This window comes from Rhinoraja longicauda, chromosome 4 (assembly GCF_053455715.1).
Source record: "Rhinoraja longicauda isolate Sanriku21f chromosome 4, sRhiLon1.1, whole genome shotgun sequence".
Taxonomy (NCBI): Eukaryota; Metazoa; Chordata; class Chondrichthyes; order Rajiformes; family Arhynchobatidae; genus Rhinoraja; species Rhinoraja longicauda.
Genome location: NC_135956.1, coordinates 72050234 through 72073955, shown reverse-complemented (window position 1 = coordinate 72073955; position 23722 = coordinate 72050234). Strand labels below are relative to the sequence as shown.

General features: G+C 45.3%; 1 protein-coding gene across 5 annotated transcripts in view; it reads right to left on the bottom strand.

Moving 5' to 3' along the window:
* vps13b (vacuolar protein sorting 13 homolog B) overlaps positions 1-23722 on the bottom strand; it is a 752723-nt gene that overhangs the window by 29389 nt on the left and 699612 nt on the right. For all 5 annotated transcript variants that reach the window (XR_013547184.1, XM_078398050.1, XM_078398047.1 and 2 more), the window contains exons 53-61: positions 20402-20529; positions 17527-17726; positions 14231-14349; positions 12251-13080; positions 10213-10389; positions 8994-9164; positions 6641-6811; positions 2412-2514; positions 1966-2215 (exon numbers count right to left, since the gene is read on the bottom strand). Coding sequence is in view for 4 of the 5 variants with exons in the window: in XM_078398050.1 (XP_078254176.1) it covers positions 1966-2215; positions 2412-2514; positions 6641-6811; positions 8994-9164; positions 10213-10389; positions 12251-13080; positions 14231-14349; positions 17527-17726; positions 20402-20529 (2149 nt within the window). In the remaining variant the exon portion in view is untranslated. The remainder of the gene's footprint in view (positions 1-1965; positions 2216-2411; positions 2515-6640; positions 6812-8993; positions 9165-10212; positions 10390-12250; positions 13081-14230; positions 14350-17526; positions 17727-20401; positions 20530-23722) is intronic.

The following is a 23722-nucleotide window of genomic DNA, read 5'->3' as shown; positions in this document are numbered from 1 at the left end:
AGTAGATAGGGCATCTTGGTTGACATGGGCAAGTTGGACCAAATGGCCCGTATCCGTACTGTATGACTAAATGTTGTCATAGTACCACCACAGTGGTGCAGTGGTAGAGTTGCTGCCTTACAGTGCCAGAGGCCAGGGTTCAATCGGCTGTCTGTATGTAATTTGTACGTTCTCTCTGTGACCACGTGGGTTTTGTCTGGGTGCTCTGGGTTCCTCCTACATTCCAAAGACGTACAGATTTAATACGTAGGTTAATTGGCTTTTGTAAATTGCCTCTAGTGTGTAGGATGCAAAACGGGGATAATGTAGAACTAGTGTACCGGTGATCGTTAGTCAGCATGGACTCGGTAGGCCGACGGGCCTGTTTCCATGCTGTATCTCAAGACTAAACTACCTGCCACAACTGCTTCCTCTGTCAGCTTGCTCCACATACTCACCACCCTGTGTCTGAAAACATTGTCCCTCAGGTTCCTCTTAAACCTTTCCCCCCTCACCTTAAACCTATGTCCTCTGGTTCTTGATTCCCCTACTCTGGGTCAAATACTCTGTGCATTCACGTTATCTATTCCCCTCACTATCTACAACATCTCTGTAAGATCACTCCTATCCCCCTTATATAGTCTTTTCCTTCCCAACCTCTCCCAATAGCTCAGGCCCTCAAGTCCTAGCAACATCCTGGTAAAACCTGGATCAGTTCTTAGAGTAATACTGCATGGAAACGGGAGCCGCTCTAATTCCCTCGGGCAGAATGTCCAGAAGTATGAAAGCATGCACCACCAGGCTTAGGAACAGCTTCTTTCCCTCTGTTATCAGAATTCTGAATGGTCCTTCAATAAGCCAGCATACAGTCCCGATTCTTCAGTTTAGTTTATTGTCACGTGTACCAAGCTACAGTGAAAAGCTTTTGTTGCGTTCTAACCAGTCAGCGGAAAGACAATACACGATTACTATTGAGCCATTTACAGTGTACAGATACATGATAAGGGAATAACGTTCAGGGAATAACGTTTTGGGAATATCTTTAAGGGAATAATGTTTAGTGCAAGATAAAGATAGTCCGAAGGTCACCAATGAGGTAGATAGTAGTGGAGGACTGCTCACTAGTTGTGGTAGGATGATTTAGTTACCTGACAACAGCTGGGAAGAAACTGAAGATTCTCCAACCTACCTCATGTGGAAATTGGTCTCTGGAATTGTTACGCTACAATGCAGAGAACTATATACTGCATTCCATATCTTTCCCTTCACTCTAGCTGTTGTACCTGATTTTGGCTTGATTGTATTCATGAATAGTGTTACCTGATTTGATGGACATCGTGTGCGGGGATTGTTGGTCAGCGCGGACCCGGTGGGCCGAAGGGCCTGTTTCCGTGCTGTATCTCTAAACTAAGCACGCAAATAAAAGCTCTTCACTGTACCTCGGTACACGCAACAATAATAAACCTAATCTGATCTAATCTTCGGCCCACTGAATCTAGCACACATTTATGTGAATCCCATTTTATTTTCCTCACGTTCCCATCAACTAGAGGCATAGGGTCATAGACCCTATGGAAATAGGCCCTTCGGCCCATGCCGACCAAGTTGGCTCATCTAGGCTGGTCACATTTGCCTGCATTTGGCCCAATTAACCTAAAAACCTTTGGAGTGTGGGAGGAAAACCAGAACGCCCGGGGTAAACCCACGTGGTCACAGAAAGAGCGTACACACTCCACACAGACAGCAGCCAAGGTCAGGATCAAAACCCTGGACTCTGGTGCTATAAGGCAGCAACTGTACCAGCTGCACCACTGTAATTCAATGATTCAATTCCCTTGGTCTTGTATTGGTGTGAACTACAGAGATAATAAGATTTGCAATTTGCCCGATGTGAATATTTCTCCAAGGATAAATAGCCTACGATAATCAGATAAATCGATAAAAGTACCCATTCCCTGGGAAAGTCCCAATTTGGGAGCATCCTACCTCACTGTCGTAAGATACCCTTTGTTGCTTGAGCACAATGTGGAGAAAGTTTTCTCTCTTTGGATGCAGGCTGCACTCGATCTCGGTGACTGGGAACGCCTGCTGCTGTGTGTCCTCACTGACACTGACCACAAACAGCACCTCGGAGGTGAGCAGAAGACATCCTTGGTATTCCTGGCCAGAGTTGCTCACGATTACCACTTCCAAGGCCATAAAGACTTCAGGCCTTCCCAAAGACTGGAGCATTTTCCTGTCAGGACATAAAATGTTGAACAGATACCATTACAATTTTAAAAAAAAAATTAAATTTAAAATTCCAGAACCGAATCATTTTGTGTAAGAAACAAACCATTCCAAGATAAATGACCTGTTAGTTTGATACAATGCCAGACCAATGTAATGAATAATGCTATCATAAAAATGACTGACTGCCAGAATAGTCTTACCAGACATATTTGACGTGGCTGTTTGGGGCCTGGTCATTCAGTTGTTCAGTGGGGTGAAACCTCTGCTTGGGAAGTTGAGATAGTCCAGCTCCGTGTAAAATACCTAAAGCAATAAAGACAAGATCCTAACTCGTACTTAACTCGGCAGCCTCGCGGTGTCAAAGTGATGTAATGTGTTTGGAACCGGCGGACAGGGATATTTATCTCTTCAACCGCAATTACGTAAAAGCCAAAGCTATATAATGGTGTCAAAAATTAAAACCCATAAACCCAACCTCATAAATGCTAAGCATTGTCAAACTGCCAGCATGGGCGAGCTGGTGGGAGATTTTCCCAAGTAACACGGTCGTTGAAAACTAAAGCAGGAACGATTGTTGATTTCTATACAGTATGACAATTACATTAGCTCAACATTCAAGTATGATAATTTCCCTTGGATAGTATTTCTGAGTCGTATCATTATGAGAAATAATCTCTCCCCCCAAATATATATCCATTTCTTATTATGGTCACGGGGTAATCTTTCGACTGAATCAACAGAATAGCACGATTAATATAAATAAAAAAACATGTTTAGTATTCAAAACACATGTGAGGTTGAACGTGTGAGGTTTACCGTTCTCCTCCCCTTCCCCAACTCGCCATTCACCCCATCTGTGTAAACACCAGGAACTGCAGATGCCGCTTTACCAGAAAAGACAGAAAGTACTGGAAAACTCAGTGGGTCAGGCATCATCTCTGGAGAACATAGAAAGGTTGGAGCGGCATGGTGGCGCGGCATGGTGGCGCGGCATGGTGGCGCAGCGGTAGAGTTGCTGCCTTACAGCACCAGAGACTTGGGTTCGATCCTGACTATGGGTGCTGTCTCTAAGGCGTTTGTACATTCTCCCTTTGACCGCGCTGTCTGGAATGGTGATGGAGGCATTTACGATAGTGGTGTTTAAGGGGCTTTTAGATAGGCCCATGGATATGCTGGGAATGGAGGGGGATTGGGGGGGGGGGGGGGGGGGTGGGGGTGGTGGAAGATAGATCACGTGCAGGAAGGGGAGAGTAGCTTATTTTGGCATCGTGTTAGGCACAGACATTGATACCTGAATGGCCTATGAAGCAATTAGCGATTAAATTCCCATTGGCAGAGCAGGGTGATCACTCCACTGGATTGGAGTTAATCCACAAAACAAATGTGAAACTGTTCAATCTATCTTTCCAGATAAAAGAGCATCATAGTGACCAGTCATTGCAAATCAAGCACCAGGTTATTGTCTAATAGTTCACTACATCTTTGCATAACAAAGGTCATTTACCAAGCTGCCCCTCCAATAATCAAGGAGCCACCTTTCAATAAAATCAGATATCAATGATAACATCCACCATGCATGAGCACTGTCTTTGGCTATTCCTATACTCTTGTACTTTGGACTTTAGAGAAACAACGCGGAAACAGGCCCTTCAGCCCACCGAAACCGCACCATCCAGCGATCCACTACTATCAGCTACTATCTACCCCCATGGATGATGGTGTGAAGATATTTTTTTTTTAAACTTAAAGATTGGCATAAAAAATGTAAACGCAAAGAACAAATAAAAACATAGAACATAACATGTTTGGGTGGCGCAGTGGCAGAGTTGCTGCCTTACAGCGTCAGAGATCCTGACTACGGGTGCGGTCTGCACTGAGTTTGTACGTTCTCCCCATGACCACGTGGGTTTTTCTCCGCGAATGTGCAGTATAGCGCTAGTGTATGGGGATTGCTGGTCGGCGTGGACTCGGTGGGCTGAAGGGCCTGTTTCCGCGCTGAATTACTAAACTAAATTGACCTAAAATAGCATGGGTACAGCACTGGAAGAGGCACTTTGGCCCACAATGAATGTGCTGAACATGAATGTTAACATGAACATTAAACTAATCTCCTCTACCTGCACGTGATCTATATCTCTTCATTGTCTGCATATCCATGTGTCAATTGTAAAGCCTCTTAAATGCCACTGTCTTATCTGCCTCCAGATACAATCACCGCCCCAACCGTGTGTTCCAGGCACTCACGCCTACTCTCCTGTCAAAAAAAACTCAACCCACCTTCTTTAAATCTTGCCGTTCTCACCATAAAGCTATGAAATATTAACATTAATTAAAATAAAGTAAAATAAAACACCTTCATAGTGAAGGCTGTTGACCTCACTTGAATGCGCTCACTTGAATCTGTTGGGAAAACCAAACTGCTTTGGGTCGTATCTGTCCCCATCCGAAACATCAACCACCTTTTTTCTCCCGAGATGCTGCCTGACTCGCTGAGTTACTCCAACAGTGTGTGTATATTTTGGGTTGTATCAACAACACAACATTTCTGGATTTGTTCAGGATTCCACCCAACAAGTTGAACCCAGGTTGATTTTGAGTTTCGTTTATTGTCACGTGTATCGAGGTACAGTGAAAAGCTTTTGTTGCGTGCTAACCAGTCAGCGGAAAGACAATACATGAATACAATCGAGCCTTTCACAGTGTACAGATACATGATAAAGTGAATAATGTTTAGTTCAAGATAAAGCCAGTAAAGTCCGATAAAAGATAATGCGAGGGTCTCCAATGAGGTAGATAGTAACTCAGGACTGCTCTCTAGTTGTATAGGATGGTTCCGTTGCCTGATAACAGCTGAAAAGAAATTGTCCCTGAATCGGGAGGTGTGCGTTTGAATGTGTTTGACAGCCTAAGATTTTGTACGGGTAATACAAGTTGTATGCTGGTTGGCAAGCAGACCCGAGACCAAACATGGAATTTCCCAGCTCGGTCTGGCTCAGCAATGCATCATGTAATGCCTGGCACTGCTAAGACTTGTGATGGTGATCGCAGCTTTTCAAACCTTTGACAAACACAATCATCTTTCAATCATTCTGCCCTTCATGCTTATTCCAGTATCCAATGACTGACTGATCTCTGTGTCAACTCTACATTTAGCTTACATCCTTTAACACCCTCTCTTGACAATGACGTAATGTCCAACTGACTCACCACAACAGCTTCTTCTGGGAAAGACTTCCAGATTTATATGAGGTTTGAGTTTGTTTGAGTTTAAGCTTAGTTTATTGTCATGTGTACCAAGGTACAGTGAAGAGCTTTTGATGTGTGCTAATCAGTCAGCGGGAAGACAATACATGAGGATGAAGACAATACATGACTATCATTCTTATCATCATTGGAAAAGGCTCAGTGGTGATAAACATCATGGTGTTTTTTTAATTCCCACCGCCGGCTTCCTGTTTGCCATGATAGCAGCCAGCAGCGAATATTAGTTGAACAATGTGGCTCGTACATGCACCGAGTCTGGTGGGAATTAGCCCAACAAGGTACAGAAGGAGAACTTTCAACCCATCATCCACACTGACTCCAAGACCCATCAGTCTCATTTTCATCTGATCCCAATCAATATATCATTATGTTTCTTTCCCCTTTTATGCACTTAACTGACTTCCCCTAACTTGTGACAACTATTCAACCATTCCTCGTCCCAGCCAATTTTCAATATATTCCGCTCGAGATTCATAGCGTTCATTTGTCGTTGCATTGCTATCATAGAGTCCATACAGCGTGGAAACAGGCCGCTCGGCCCAACTTGCCCACACTGACCAACATGTCCCTTCTACTGTAATCTCACCTGCCTGCATTTTGCCCATATCCCTCTAAACCTGCCCTATCCATGTACTTGTCAAAATGTTTCTTAAACATTGCGATAGTACCATCCATAATATTAATTTTCCTCGCCTGGTCCATCACGGGTACTGACCTCTCCACCATTGAAGGCATCTACAAGAGGCGCTGCCTCAAAAGGCAGCCAGCATCATCAAGGACCTACATCACCCTGACCATCCTCTCATTTCAAACCTACCTTCAGGAAGGAGGTACAGGAGTCTGACAGCCGTGACCTGCAGGTTCAAGAAAAGCTTTTTCCGAACAACCATCAGGCTCCTGAACACTAAAAACATTAACTATGAACTATCTTGGTAGCACTAATGGTTTCAGGCTCTTTGCAATTATGTCAGGGTTTTTAATTTATTGAATTTGGTTTGTTTATTATGACTTGACTTGACTTATCTATGAGTACTATGCTTAAAGACCTGTTTTGCTGTTGCAAGTAAGAATTTAATTGTTCCATTTTTGGCACCTGAGGCAATTAGACGTTCTCGACTCTTGATCAAATGTACAAAAGGCTGGTGTATCCACTGGGAAAACGTACCGTAGCCGGTCTGGGAGACCAGCTCAGCAGCTCCACCTATTGGTTTGGTGAAGACGCCAACAATCCCCTTGCCCACACCCGATATGACATCCTTGGCTTTGCGGCCAGCTGACACCTCCGAGGTCTTCTGGAAATTCTGCATTGGCTGATCCACGATTCCAGCAATGGCACCTGGAATATCAAAGGGAACAGGTAACAATCCAATCTTGCCTTCGCAATGGCTTGGCCATTTTTACTCACATGCCAAACAAATAAGTTTGAATTCTCTCTCCTCCACCATATAGTTTTACTCAGCGGGTCAGGCAGCATCTCTGGAGGTCATGAATAGGCGACGGTTCAGGTCTGGACTCCTTCCGCAAGCTAGGGCACTGTCTGATTCACCTCTACCCCATTGCGGACATTGGACTTTGTCTATGGAACCTTTGCGCGACAATGCTGAGAACTATATTCTGCTCTCTGTACCTTTCTCTTCGATCTATCTATTGTACTTGAGTTTAATTTGATTGTATTTGTCAAGTATTATCTGATCTGTTTGGATAGCATGAAAAACAAAGCTTTTCACAGTACCTCAGCACACGTGACAATAATAAACCTAAACAGAAATGTCGCCTATTCATGTCCTCCACAGATGCTGCCTGAGCCACTAAGTTACTCCAGCACTTTGTGCCTTTTTCGTAAACCAGCATCTACACTCCCTTGTGTATATGGTTTTACTCCTTTGGCTGAGAGAGCTGACTGTTTTGGGCCTGAAATACATGGGTGGGGGGGGGTTGACATCTCTCTTTGGTCCCTTGTGTTACGTAGGTAGCCAGCTACTGGCTATATTTACACAGGGTCGGAATCACAAAGCTCAATATCTATAGAATAGATGTTAGATATTGGAATTGGGAGTATCTTCATCAGAGGATCTGCAGCAGTCACCTTCTCAAGCAATCACCGCCTCAGGAAGCCGAAGAGCCTGTTTCTGCGCTGTATCTGTAAAGTCTGATGTCTAAATAATTGGTTTCCTACTTTCACTGAATCTTAGTCAAGGTGCATTCCATGAAATTTTCTTGTCCAGATTCTCAATTTTATCTTGGCGTATGGGATCCTGTTCAACTTCTAGCGATACTTGAATGCATAACTTTTTAATAACCACTCGTCTAGACAGTCTAAAAGTGAACAACTCCTGATCATCCTCATTGTCAAATTAATCTTTGCCAAATGGACGGCAACAGTTCAAGAAGGCGTCTCACCAAAGCCTTCTTAACACGTATACGTGTACACATATAGACCTCTGCTCAATATTGCACGAAGATAATAATGGAGATAACTGCTACATTAAAGTTCTTCCCAGAGTCAAATTCAACTGAATGGTGGCAATGCGTCACAAGATCTTTATGTAAAATATTGTTGCCATTCTCTTCCCTAGGACAACACCAAAAAAATTAAAAGGTTGTTGAAGGAGAACTTTTGCAAATTCATGTTGACACATTCATTTTTATTTAAGAGGTTTTATAATGAAACGGTTATAATAGTACAGTCTTCCTGACAAACTTTGCACCAACTTGCAATGAGCAGACGTCTAAACCTGCTTCATAAGCAAAGCAAGAGGCTGGTACTGCAATATTTTATTGAGATTAATAGATTCATTTCCCTGAAGGCAGCAAAATCATTTCAGGGCAGGTGGGATCTGGGTTCTTTCATTATGAACTGATTTTCTTCAAGGTTTACACAAAACTTAAAGCCGTATAAACAAAGCTGAAGTGCTTCAACATAAATGGTAGACACATCGTAGACACATTTACAGTCATCAATAACCGAACCCACATTAAAGAGCCAGCACTGAAACACAGTCTGCCTCATAATGCATTGGCACCAGTGAAGGGGTTATTAGTTTCTTGATGCAGCACAGATTCAAAAACTCAACAGGCACTGAGTTTGGAACTCTTATTTCAAAATTTACTCTTGAGTTTTGCATTTACATCTTTGATTTAGAGTCAAAGTCATACAGCGAGGAAAAAAGGCCCTTCAGCCCAGCTTGCCCACGCTGACCAACATGTCCCATCTACATTGGTCCCACCTGCCTGCATTTTGCCCATATCCTAAATGTGTTCTATCCATGTACCTGTCAAAATGTTTCTTAAATGTTGCGATAGTACCTGCCTCAACTACATCCTACAGCAGCTCCTTCCAGACACCCTCCACCGTTTGTGTGAAAAAGTTACCCCTCAGGTTCCTATCAAATCTTTCCCCCCTCACCTTAAACCTAACTCCTCTGGTTCTCGATTCCCCTACTCTGGGCAAGAGACTGTGCGTCTACCCGATCTATTCCTCTCGTGATTTATTGTCAGGCTCTCCTGTCGTGCCCTACCTAGGAGACTGATTCCCAGGCGAGACAGTCCCTGCCGCAGACCTTCCCCCAGGCTGTCTGGAAGCTGCCTCCGCCATTCCTCCTGCCGTATATAGTGTTCTTCGTCGAGAGATAGCCGATCCATGTTCCGGGCCAGACTTGTAGCGAGGTTAGTGATCGACGTCAGGGTGCCTGAATAAAAATACACAAAAACATAGGAAAGTTCACAAGTTCGAGGAGCAGAATTAGGCCATTCGGCCAATCAAGTCTACTTCGCCATTCAATCATGACTGATCTATCTTTCCCTCTCAACCCCATTCTCCTGCCTTCTCCCCATAACCCCTGACACCCTTACTATTCAAGAATCTGTCAATCTCCACCTTAAAAATACCCATTGACTTGGCCTCCACAGCCTTCTGTGGCAATGAATTCCACAGATTCACCACCCTCCGACGAAATAAATTCCTCCTCTCTAAAAGTACGTCCTTTTATTCTGAGGTTATGGCCTCTTGTCCTGGACTCTCCCCCTAGTGGAAACATCCTCTCCACATTCACTCTATCCAGGCCTTTCACTGTTCAGTATGTTTCACCCCTCATCTTTCTAAACTCCAGCGAGTACAGGCCCAGTGCCTTCAAACGTAAAGGTAGAAAGGAAAGATATATTATAGGGATCCTGAGGGGTAGTGGGTATATTAACTGAGCTACCAGAGGGGTTTGCTGAGGCAGGTACAATAACACCATTTAAAAGTTCAGAGTTTAGAGATACAGCGTGGAAACAGGCCCTTCGGCCCACCGAATCCGCGCCGATCAGCGATCGTACAGCAGAACTAGTTCCATCCAACACACTAGGGACAATTTACAGCAGCCAAAAAACCTGCAGGTCTTTGGAATGTGGGAAGAAATCGTCGGAGCACCCAGAGAAAACCCACGCGGTCGCAGGGAGACACAATGTGCTGGAGTAACTCAACCGTAGTAGGGTGGAGAAAACTGGAGGAGAGGAGGAGCAGAACAAAGCCAGGTCAGTGATAGGTGGATACAGGTGAGCGGGGGGGGGGATTGATAGGCAGGTGGCCTGACAAATGCCAGAGACCAAAAGACAATACGTGTGAGATAAGGTGCTAACTCTTTCAGAGAACAAAATTTCAAACGCCAGTGTATAATGTATAGGCACCGTTACACAACAGGTTTACCAGCATCCACTGGGGATAAACATGCAGAGAATGATGAGAAAAGATATTACCTTTGGAAATGTGTTTTACAAATGAAGTTGTTCCCCTGGAGACTCCACTGACGAAGGCACCTGGACCACGGGTCAGCCCCTCGTACGGAAGACGGAAAAAATCCGCTATCCCATTACCGATGCTTCGCACCAAGTTAGCTGGACTTCCAAGAATTTCCAGAGAGCCAACGACCCAGCCTGTTGGACGAGCAAACAAAAAGGTATGTGAAGCAACTAGCTACACACATGAAGATATTTAACATAGTACAGGTCCACCACCGATTTTCCCTCATCCTTGGTCATAAGGTCATAAGTGATAGGAGTAGAATTAGGCCATTCGGCCCTTCAAGTCTACTCCACCATTCAATCATCGCTGATCTCTCTCTCCCTCCTAACCCCATTCTCCTGCCTTCTCCCCATAACCTCTGACACCCCTTACTAATCAAGAATCTATCAATCTCTGCCTTAAAAACATCCACTGACTTGGCCACCACAGCCGTTTTGTGGCAAAGAATTCCACAGAGTCACCACCCTCTGACTAAAGAAATTTCTCCTCATCTCCTTCCTAAAAGAACGTCCTTTAATTCTAAGGCTATGGCCTTTAGTCCAAGACTCTCCCACTAGTGGAAACATCATCTCCACATCCGCTCTATCCAAGCCTTTCACTAGTCTGTATGTTTCAATGTGGTTCCCCCCTCATTCTTCTAAACTCCAGCGAGTACAGGCCCAGTGCCAACAAACGCTCATCATAGGTTAACCTCCTCATTCCTGGGATCATTCTTGTAAACATACTCTGGACCCTTTCCAGAGCCAGCAGATCCTTCCTCAGATATGGTGCCCAAAATTGGTTCCGGAGCCTTTCGGGATTGTCCGTTTTGCCGGACCAACAGAGGTCATGGCCTCTGAGAGTAAGTAGTCCAACAGTATCTGAATAGTCCGCCTAGGCTGCTGAGGAGCCAAGATATCAGCCCGCAAAGTCGGTTGGCTATGGGAACGGATCTGCCGCCTGTCCATTCCCTCCACAGATGCTGCCTAACCCATTCAATTCGACCAGCGTTTTGTGTTTTGCTCAAGATTCCAGCATCTGCAGTACATGTGACAATCATAAACCAATTATGCGATTCCTTCCCGAGCTGCTGCCTGATCCGCTGAGTTTGGTCAGCGGTTTGTGTTTTGCTTAAGATTCCAGCATCGGCAGTTTCTTCCATCTCAGTACACGTGACAATAATAAACCAGTTATGCCATTCCCTCCAGAGATGCTGCTATGGCGCCAAAACATTGCACTTCTAACATGCAGGCTCAGTAAACCATTTCTGCACACTTGCTAATCCAGGATGTGCTTGGTTACGGGAATACTGTATTGCTGTATTGGACACTGTGTAAGAAAAGAAAAAAGGGCGGTACAGTGGTAGAGTTGCTGCCTTACAGCGCCAGAGACCTGGGTTCGATCCTAGCTATGGGTGCTGTCTGTACGGAGTTTGTTCATTCTCCCCAAGAACCCCATGGGCATTCCCCGGATGCTCCAGTTTTCTCCCACAGTCCAAAGACGTACAGGTTTGTTGGTTAATTGACTTCTGTAAATTATCCCTAGTGTGTAGGATAGAACTAGAGTATGGGTGATCGCTGGTCGGCACGGACTCGGTGGGCCGAAGGGCCTGTATCTATGTTGTATCTCTAAACTAAACTAAAATCTCACTGTGCATTTGCACGTGACAATAAAAGCACCATTGAACTGACCCAAAGTGCTGGAGTAACTCAGCGGGTCAGGCAGCATCTCTGGAGAAAAGGAATACCTTTGCCTGACCCACAGAGTTACTCTGGCACTTTGTGTCTATCTTCGGTATAAACCAGCATCTGTAGTTCCTTTCATAATTTCTAGGAGCAGACTTAGGCCTTTCGGCCCATCAAGTCTATTCCACCATTCAACCATGGTTGATCTATTTTTCCCTCTCAACCCTATTCTCCTGCCTTCTCCCCATAAGCCCTGTCAAGCGTTCCTACACACTGAACTGACCCGCTGAGTTCCTCTGGCATTCTGTGTTTCATCCGTTGTACCAACCTGCTCGAAACAACGCTCCTGCAGCGTAGTGCATGGCGAGAGCGTGGATGAGTTGCCGGGGAGTGGTGTAGATGGGCCCCCTCTCAAAGAGTGCGAATGAAAGTGGAGTGTGATCAGATGCAATGTACAACTTGATGGAGGCGTGGACGCTGACCAGCAAGCTCACAGCCTGGATGGTCAACCGTTGCATTTTGATCGGATTCACGAGCGCATACGTTGCATTCAACACGTGCACAGGCACGCGGGGCACGGCTGTCGAAATGGGCAATGTCCTTGCTTGCTTTCGGTGCACCCCGGTGTCAGGGATGTACGTGTTGAACAAGGTTTTTATGTAATAAACAAATGTGTCTTCCACATAGAGCCTTGCAGACTTCAGCTCAAAGTTCACCTCATTCACGACGAACACAAACTTCTGTTCCCTCAGGAGGACATGGGCTTTCAGAAAACATTTGTGCTTGTAGCCTTCGAGGTCCTTGGCCGAGAAGGCTGGACTGAAGCCAGTTCTCCACGGGGGGCTCTCGGGCTTCTGCTCCTGGCAGAGCAAGGCAGGGAAGTGAAAGCTGGTGCGATGGTAGAGCTGGTTGTCCACCTGCAGGTCCCCGATGCACAACTCCAGCAGGTATAGCTCCGAGAAGCCGTGACTGGGCTCGGCTCGGAATTCGCGCACCGCGGGCCGGTAGTGGTTCACCAGCGGCGCCAGGTTCAACAGGACATTGTCCAGCGTAATTCTCAGCAGCTCGGTCGACTTGCACTGATTGGTAATGTCGTCGTTTACCGTCAGGCTCGCTTGAGCGATCAGCACGCGGAGTGCAATCGCCTGCTGCGGCATCCTGTGCAAACGGCAAGGGTTAAAAATCAATTGACACTTCAGCAACCAAGAAATAAGTTAGAGCTTTGGAAGACACCTTCATAAGTTCTAGGCGCAGAATTAGACCATTCAACCCATCGATTCTACTCCGCCATTCAATCATGGTTGATCTATCTAACCCCATTCTCCTGCCTTCTCCCCATAACCCCTGACACCCATTCTAATTAAGAATCTGCTAGGCAACTGAACCGTCCTGTCATCAGCTGGAAGTCAGACCTCACCTCCCATCTATCTCATTGGAGACTTTAATCGGACTTTATTGGTCTTTATCTTGCACTAAATGTTATACCCTTTATCCTGTTATCAGGATTGTTCAGTTGCCTGATAACAGCTGGGAAGAAACTGTCCCTGAGTCTGGAGGTCTGCATTTGATATACGTCTTGCCTGATAGGAGAAGGGAGAAGAGGGAGTGACTGGGGTGAGACTGGTCCTTGATTATGCTGGTGGCCTTGCCGAGGCAGCATGAAGTGTAGATGGAGTCAATGAAAGGGAGGTTGGTTTGCGTGATGGTCTGGGCTACCTTCACAACTCTGCAGTTTCTCAAGGTATTGGATGGTGCTGTTCCCAAGCCATGCTGTGATGCAACCTGATAAAATGAATTCTGTGGATGGCTTGACTGTAATCATGTATAGTCTTTTCACTGACCGGATAGCACGCACCACAAGGTACATGATAGCACGACAATTTTAGGCCCACCTTACTCACCGTCGTCCCTTTCGTGCTAATGGAAGAAGTTTCATTGAAATCGGTGTTATATTTTTTAAGTTATTCACATTTTAAAGTTTAAATCTATCTCCTAGGGAGGGAGAGAGGGAGAGAGGGGAGGGGGAAGAGGGAGGATAAGGGGGGTTGGGGGGGAGGGGAAGAAGGGGAGGGGAAGGGGAGGGGTTGAAGAGAGGGGGAGAGGGGGAAGGGAGGAGGGGAGGAGGGGAGGGGGAGTGGAGGGAGGGAGAGGGGAAGGAGGGGAGAAGGAGGGGAGGGGGAGGGGAGGAGAGAGGGGATGAGGGGGAGTGGGGGAAGGGGGGAGGGGGTGGGAGAGGGGATGGGGAGGAGAGGGTGCTGCACCAATGTAGGAGAGGATTGGGCCCAACGGGTCCACTTGGTCTAGTTACCCATAAAGGCTGGTCAGAACAGGTCCAGCTCTACCCTCAGGTGCCAACGTCACAGTTATGGTGCTGGACTGATGAATGATATCCACGTACACATAGCCGTAACTTGGCAGGAAAACTACCTATGGAGAGAAAAGCAAGTGAAAAAATTATTCAGTGATCGAAAGAGTCCATTGATTTTTCAAACTAAAACCCTCTAACAGTCATCCAAACAATTAAAATTAATAAAAACTAAGATTGTAAGGTTGGGTAGCTTACAACCTGTCGATATACAAACTGGAGGAACAGCACTACAAATTCCACTTGGTAGCTTATAACTTAATGGTCTACAAAATGGAGGATCATCACCTCATATCCCACTTACAAGCTTACAAGCTAACAGTATGAATGCTGAATTCTCCAATTTTAGGTAATAACTCACAAACACCCCCCTGCCCCTTTTCTCTCTGCTTTGCCCCACCTGGATACACACCTATTTTTCCTTGCTCTTCCCCTTCCACCTCTATTCCTTCCTCTGGCTTCACAATTAGTGGATCGTCTATCCTTCTCTCACACATTTGTTTGTGGCCTTCATCCAAAATCATCTGGCAATAGAAACACAACCCATACCTGTATCCACCTATCACTTGCCTTACTTTGTACTGCCCCCACCTCTCTTCCAGTGTTCTCCTCTCCCACCACTATCAGTCTGGAGGAGAGTCCCAACCCGAATTGTCATCCATCCATGTTCTCCAGAAATGCTGCCTGACCCGCTGAGTTACCCCAGCACTTTGTGTCACTTTTTGTAAACCAGCACCTTCAGTTTCATGTGTTTACCGTTAAGGTTAGATGTATTCTTTAAGGTGAAAGGGGCAAAGTGTAAAGAAATTGTGTGGCAAGTTGTTTTTACACAGAGGGTAGTGACTGTCTAGAACGTGCTGGAGGGGTGGTAGTGGAGGAAGATACAATGTGGTATTTAAGGGACCATGAGACAGGCAGATGGATGTGCAGGGAATGGCGGAACGTGGATCATGTACAGGCAAAGAAGATTAGTTATCTTCGTATCACGTTCAACACAGACATTGTGGGCCGATGGGCCTGTTTCTGTGCTCAATTTTGCTTTGGGGGGGGGGGGGGGGTGGAAGATTTAATAGGAACCTGAGAGATAACTTTTTTTACACAAAGGGTGGTGGATGTAGATTACACAAAAGCTGCTGGGGGTAGTTGAGACAGGTACTATCGCAATGTTTCAGAAACATTTTGACAGGTACATAGATAAGATAGGTTTAGAAGGATATGGGCGAAACAGGTCTGAAGAAGGGTCTCGACCCGAAACGTCACCCGTTCCTTCTCTCCAGAGATGCTGCCTGTCCCGCTGAGTTACTCCAGCATTTTGTGTCTACCTTGGGCCAAACGAAGGCAGGTGGGACTGGTGTAGATGAGATATGTTGGCCAGTGTGGGCAAGTTGGGCCGAAGGGCCTGTTTCCACGTTGTATGACTATGAGGTTGGGCTTTCTGATGACAGGCCTTTGACCTGAACCATTAATGATGCTTCTCTTTCCATGGATGTTGCCTGACCTTTCCCAACATTTCCGGTTGTTATTATAATTGTTGTACTGTCATCATCATTGCTGACGTGCTAAGTGAGTGCAGTGCAGACAGCGCTGTAGAAAAGGGGTAAAAATAACAATTTTCTCCTCCTCCATCGTCAACCAGTGGCACCAAGGACAAAGTATACGTACTAATGTGCTGGGGGAAGGATATGGAGGAGTTGCACCATAGTCATCCCAAGTCTGACACTCCCGTTGGCAGAAGCTAATTCTCACTCATCTCCTTTCTGGGAAGTGGCAATTTGGAGAAGGAGCCAGAGAGAAGGGTGGCACAGTGGTAGAAGGTCGGCACAGTGGTAGAGTTCCTACTTTACAGCGCCAAAGACCTGGGTTCGAACCTCCCTATGGGTGCTGTCAGTTTTCTCCGGGTGCTCCGGTTTCCTCCTGCACTCCAAACACGTACAGGTTTGTATGTTAATTGGCTTCTGTAAATTGCAAATTGTCCCTAGTGCGTAGGATAGTACTAGTGTACAGTATGATCACGGGTCAGCACGAAATTGGTGGGCCGAAGGACCCGTTTCCACGCTGTGAGACTGAAGTGTAAAGAACCTGCGTTCTATGGAATGACCTCCCGTAAAAAAATCCAGGATAAGAGCAGTTAAAAAAACCTTCAGACATTCCATTGCTCCATCAATTCCATTCAAACAAGTTTCAATTCCATCAAGCAAAAACTTTTATACAGATTACTCCTTCCCAAAACATAACACAGACTGTCACTGTGATCGATTCTCTCTTTAGATTCAATATTATTAATGATGAATAGGGACCTTTTGCTTTCTATTCCTGGATTTTTCATTCATGGGCTCAAGGCACGCCTGTTTTAGAATTCCTAAACCAGATATTCCGGCAACTCCACCATTCCGGGACTCTGCACGACAGATTTTGTGGCCTGCAATGCAAAGGTTTGCGTCTTGTTGACTCAACTAGGGGTGGCACGGTGGCACAGTGGTAGAGCTGCTGCCTTACAGCACCAGAGACCTGGGTTCGATCCTGACTATGGGTGCTGTCCGTACGGAGTTTGTACATTCTCCCCGTGACTGTGTGGGTTTTCTGCAGGTTCTCACTCCAAAGATGTGCAGGTTGCCCAAGACTACAAGATATCACACAGAGTTGTGGATGAAGCCCAGTCCATGACACACAGTGCACCTCCAGATTCAGGAGTAGCTTCTTCCCCTCCCTTATCAGGCTTCTGAACGGTTCCTCCATAAGCTTGTTTAGTTTTGCTTAGTTTAGAGATACAGCGCGGAAAGTCCCACTAAGTCCACGCCAACCAGTGATCCTCGCACACGAACACAATCCTACACGCTAGGGAAGATTTACAATTTTACTGAAGCCAATTAACCTACAAACCTGTACGTCTTCAGTGTGGGAGGAAATCAGAGCACCCAGAGAAAACCAATGCAGGTCACGGGAAGAATGTACAAACTCTGTCCAGACAGCAACTCTAATGCTGAGCCACCGTGCCACCCCTTGTTTACCCCATTACCAGACATTGCACTCTGCCAATGGAACAGGAGCTCTACAATGCTGAGAACTATAATCTGCACTCTGTATCTTTCCCTTCTCTCTACCTATTGTACTTGAGTTTGATGATTGTATTTATGTGTAGTATTATCTGATCTGAATGGTAGCATGCAAGGCAAAGCTTTTCACTGTACTTCAGTACATGTGACAATAATAAACCCCAACCTAAACCAGCAACATCTCACTTGAGTCCCAGGACTGTTCAAATCAATGCAGTCACTCCATTCCTCTGGGAGATCGGACAGTGGGATCCCTCTGAGATGAACGCCGGGCAGGTTGTCTTCAGTTTTGCAGTCGGGAAAACTCCAAACGTGATGGTAAAGCTCGTGATGAATTGAAGCTTCACTGGGGATTTTTCGACAATAAACTGTGCATTTTGGGGTATCTGAAATAAGGCATAAGTGTACAGGTCAAATGACAGAAAAACATGTTATGCTGGACAAAGATAACGGGACTGGGGGAAAATGAAACTGTGCTCAATTATTGAGTTGCAGGAAGGAGGCTTGTGTGGAGCCTAGAAACCAGCATTGATCAGATGGGCCAAATGGCCTAATAAATTGAATTCAGAAAAGTTGTGGAAAATTCAGAGACCTTTACAAATCAATTTATATTACAGATATAAAATGTGAAAAATTAAACGTTTGAAAACACAGAAACACCAACGCAATAATAAGGTATCATTGAATTATTGAATCATTGAACTCATTCAAAATCATACGGTTAATTCTTACCCATGTCACACATTGCTGTTTCTTTCCATTAAATAGAATGGATTTAGTCGCAGCATGCTGGAGTAACTCAGCACAGCTGGAGTCAGGCAGCATCTCAGGGGAACTGGGATAGGCAATGTTTCGGGTCGGGACTCTTCTTCAGACATTACTGTGGGTGGGGGGTAAAAAAGCTGGAAGAGAGGCCGACACATGTGACAAGGACTATTTGATAGGCAAATGGTTGGACAAAAGCCAGAGATGAAAAGACAGAAGGTGTGAGACATAAGGATTGAGGAGGAGCAAATTTTGAAGCTAGAGGAAAGAATCTTGGTGGATAGGGAGGTGAGGGGAGAAATAGGTTCAGGTACAGCTGGGGAACAGGGGAGGGAGGGGGAAAAAGGGGTTTGAGAAGTTATATGGGGGAAGAACTGAGTAGGAATGTTATGTAGTTATCTAAAATTGGAGAATTGAATGTTCACCCAAACGGAATATGAGGTGTTGTTCCTTCACTTTGCATGCGGCCTCACCTTCATTTGATTAAGAAACTGTAGAGCCAAAATGAACTGATTTGAAAACTCAAATCATTTGGACAGAGTTATGAATTATTTTTTCTTGAACTATGGGCTGTAAATTTTTGGCCGCAAATGAAACCATTGGGGGGGGGGGGGGGGGGGGGCGGGGGGGAGAGCGGTAAAGTTGCTGCCTTACAGCACCAGAAGCCCGGGTTCCATCCAGATCACAGGTACTGTCTGTACAGAGTTTGTACATTCTCCCTGTGACCACATGTGTTTTCTTAGGGTGCTCTGGTTTCCGCCCACACCCAAAGACGTGCAGGTTTGTAGATTAATTGGCTTCGGTAAATTGCCCCTTGTGTGTTGGATTGGACTAGTGTACGTGGATCGCTGGTTGGTGTGGACTCGGTGGGCCAAAGGGCCCGTATCCTTGCTGTATCTCTCTACACACTGGTGTAGATGGTCAAGTCAGGCGAGTATGGATATGATGGGCTGAAGGGCTGTTTCTGTGCTGTAAAATTATGTCTATTATAACAGATGTTTTCTATTTTTATTGGGCGGCACAGTGATGCAGCTGGCAGAGCTGTTACCTCACAGAGCCAGGGACTCGTGTCAATAGTAATCTCGGGTGCTGTCTGTCTGGAGTTTGCATGTTCTCCCCGTGACCACATGGGTATTTTCCTGGTGCTCTGGTTTTCTCCCTTAATTGGTGTCTGTAAATTACCCCTAGTGTGTTTATAGGGAGTGGATGAGAAAGTTGAATAACATAGAGCAGGTGTGAACAGGTGATTAATGGTCGGCGTAGGCCGAGGGGCCTATTTCCATGCTGTATCCAAACTAAACTATTCGGAGGTTACATAGAGTTTTACAATACAACCAGACCACTCACCACCTAACCAATGCTCATGCTCACACTCCATGCAAGCCTCCTCCCATCTCTTTTCAAAAGACTCACCAGCATCATAGAGAATCCTTCGCCACGGAAACAGGCCCTTCAGCCCAACTTGTCCGTGTGGACTAAGATACCCCATCTAAGCTAGTTCCATTCGCCTGCATATGGCCCGTATCCCTCTAAACCTTTCCCATCTTTGTACCTGTCAAGTTATCTTTTAAATGGTCTTATAGTACCTGCCTTAACTACCTCCTTTGGCAGCTCGTTCCACTTATCCTCCACCTTCTGAGTGAAAAGGTAGCTCCTCAGGTTCCTCAGGTAAATTTCCCCCCTCTCACCTTAAACCTACGTCCTCTGGATCCTTGATTCCCTTATTCCGAGTACAGGACTGTGCATTCAATGCCCCATTCAATGCCTATCGATGCCCCTTATGAAAGGGGCAGCACGGTGGGGCAGCTGCCTTACAGGTGAGTTTTCCCCAGGGGTTCTGACCTCCTCTCACATTTCAAAGACATACAGGTTTGTAGGTTAATTGGCTTTGGTGAAAATTGTGAGATTGTCCCTTGTGTATAAGATAGTGCTCGAGTAGTGGGTGATCACCGGTCGGCGTGGACAGTGGGCTGAAGGGTCAGTTTCCGCACTGTATCTCTGAACTAAACTAAACAATGATTCCTCTGGTCTTATTTCGGCTTAATTGTTTCAGCGGCTCTCACGTTCAACCATTCCAATCCATGGACTCTCTACTCTCTCGGTAAAGACATTTCCCTTGATTTCCTTGGTGGATTTATTAGTAACTATCATATTTATGGCCTCCGGTTTGGACTCCCCCCACAAACTCCATCTTTTTTTCTTTTATTGAAGCTAAACTGGTTATCTCTAAGAATCAAAGTAAAAACGCCTAAACAAACAGTAACCGCAGTTCAGCGATATTAAATCAGATGTCTACCTTTGATATTTTCTTTCATCATTATTGCCACAGGACATCTGTTGTGAATGATCAAGCGTGGGCTGAAATCCTCACTCAGAGTTACATAGGTGACACCGAGGTACTCCTGATAAGTCATCACGACAGCCCTGCAACAAAGTGAAAGGGAAGAGGTAATCGGCAAGCAGTCTTTACGAGGTTTACTGTTAATAATTTAAACGGTCTGAAACAAACGATAAAGAATCCGTTTAGTTTTGTTTCGGTTCTTATTGTCATGTGTACAGTGCAAAGCTTTTTTGTTGTCTGCTAGCCAGTCAGTGGAACGACCATACATGATTACAATCAAGCTACAATAGGATTATTAAGGGATTGGACACGTTAGAGGCAGGAAACATGTTCCCAATGTTGGGGGAGTCCAGAACCAGGGGCCACAGATTAAGAATAAGGGGTAGGCCATTTAGAACAGAGATGAGGAAAAACTTTTTCAGTCAGAGAGTTGTGAATCTGTGGAATTCTCTGCCTCAGAAGGCAGTGGAGGCCAATTCTCTGAATGCATTCAAGAGAGAGCTAGATAGAGTCTTAAGGATAGCGGAGTCAGGGGGTATGGGGAGAAGGCAGGAACGGGGTACTGATTGAGAATGATCAGCCATGATCACATTGAATGGTGGTGCTGGCTCGAAGGGCCGAATGGCCTACTCCTGCACCTATTGTCTATTGTCCACAGTGCACTGGACTTTATCGTGCCCTAAACGTTATTCCCCTTATCGTGTTTAAAAGGAATAATGTTTACTGCAAGATCAAGTCCAGTAAAGTCCGATTAGAGATAGTCCGAGGGTCTCCAATGAGGTAGATGGTAGCTCAGGACTGCTCTCTAGTTGGTGATAGGATAGTTCAGTTGCAATTTGGGCCGAAGGGCCTGTTTCACACTGTATGACTCTATGGCAAAGTGCTGGTTGACTACGCTGGGACAACGATGGAACAAACAGCATGGTCCAGGAGAATACCAGGTGCTGGAGTTATTCAGCGGCTCAGGCAGCATCTCTGGATGGACAATATTTCAGGTCGGGACCCTTTCAGTCTGAAGATGGGCCCTGGCTCAAAACGTTACCTATCCGTGTTCTCCAGAGATGTTGCCTGACACGCTGAGTTTCTCCAGCACTTTGTGTCCTTTTTTTTGCCAGCCAACATCTGCAGTTCCTTGTCTCTCCAATGAAATGTAGGTACTATCCAGTGGAGGGAAGAAGACGTTTCAGGTGAAGGTAGCCCCATAATGAGGATGACCATATAGGGCGGCACAGTGGCGCAGCGCTAGATTAGCTGCTTCACAGTGCCAGAGACCCGGGTTCGATCCTGCCCTCGGTTGCTGTCTGTACAGAGTTTGCAGGTTCTCACAGTGACCGCGTGGATTTTCTCCAGGTGCTCCGCTTTCCTCACTCCGAAGACATGCAGGTTAGTGGGTTAATTGGCCTCTGTTCATTGTAAATTGTTCCTAGTGTGTCGGATAGCACAGATGGACAGGGTGATTGCTGGTTGGCACGGACTCGGTGGGCCGAAGGGCCTGTTTCCACACTGTATCTCTAAATTCGAAAGTTAAAGTCCAGAGCCAGGTTATTCATGAACACTAATAGGGTTGTGAGTTCAAACGCTACAATTCTGAGTAAGCACGGCATTATGTCAGGTGCTATACTTCAGATGAGATATTAAACTGAGCTCTTATCTCATCTCTCACACGGGCATAATAGATGTCCTGGCATCATTTCAAAGAAAAGGGAGTGCTCTTCTTGGTGCCCTGGCAACATTTCTCCCTCAATTAAAATGACTGAAAGCAGGAATATATAGTCATTGGTACACTGCTGATTAGAGGAGTCTTGCTTTTTTTTTTACAATTAACTGCCTCTTTTCCTACATTACGAGAATTATATTTTAGAGGTACAGGAAAATACTTTACGGGAAAATGAAAACTCAAAAAATATACCATGAACACAATTTCATTGTAATTTTTCCTTTGCAGTTGAGTTGTATTTTTAATAATATAACGTCAAAGACTAGAGGGCATAGTTTTAAGATGTAACCAGTTTTTTCATTTCCCAAGAAGCAATTTTCCTTTCTAAAGCTAAGAACAAATTAAGGATCTCGACCCGAAACGTCACCTATCCTTTTCCTCCAGAGATGCTGCCTGACCCACTGAGTTACTCCAGCACTTTGCGTCCATCTGTGGTCTATACCAGCGTTTGCAGTTCTTTGATTCTACCACATTATTTCAGTTTGTATCCTATCTCATCTGCATTTCTTTCAGTGCTAACAAAGTGGCTCCAATATTGTCATCCCAGATAACAGATTTCATTTGTAAATAAGACCGGCTCTTTGAAGAAGATGGAGTCTCAAAGGGCAATTAGTATCTTTGGGCACCTATTTGTGAATTATTTTCATGGGAATCCAGATAGGGAATGCAGGGACATAGGCAGATAAGAGGTGGTCTTGGAATCATGTTTGGCACACACATTATGGGCCTTAAGGGCTGCGTAGTAACAAGGAACTGAAGATGCTGGTTCCTATAAAAGGATATAAAGTGCTTCAGCAGTCAAAATGTAGAAAGAAAGAAGTCTGAAAAAGGTCTTGAACTGAAACATCACCTATCCTTGTTCTCCTGAGGTGCTGTCTGACCCTTTGAGTTACACCAGCATTTTGTGTCCTCCTGTACTGTCCTATGTTCTAATCAGACTGTAACTCTTCACATACCTGTTTAGACTGTTTGGTGAGAGTGAATAGTGAAAACATACAAATTGTAAGAGAGAACTCATTATTTTCTTGAAAAAAAACCACACACTCTTTAATTTAATTTTAGTTTAGTTTAGAGATACAGTGTGGAAACAGGCCCTTCGGCCCACAGAGTCCGGCGCAAACCAACAATCACCGGCTCTCTCGTTCTATGTTATACCAGTTTTGCATCCAACACACTAAGGGCAATTTACAGAAGGCAATTAACCTGCACGTCTTTGGAGTGTGGGAAGAAATCGGAGCACCCAGAGAAAACCCACGCGGTCACAGGAAGATCATACAAACTGTTTATGGACAGCACCCATGGTCAGGATCGAACCTAGGTCTCTGACGCTGCAAGGCAGTAACTCGACTGCTGCACAACTATACTGCACAGGTGTACTTTCTGTTTTGGGGGACATGGCCCAGATATGTCATGTAAAATGTAAAATGGTTTATTATGAGCGTTCTCTGGTCGAGTGATTTGTGGATGTACCAAGACTCACCAGTTGCTGAACCCCAACCAAAACTTTCCCCTTTCCCCTCTTTGCTATTTGTCAACAGTGCTACCAATGGACCGAATTA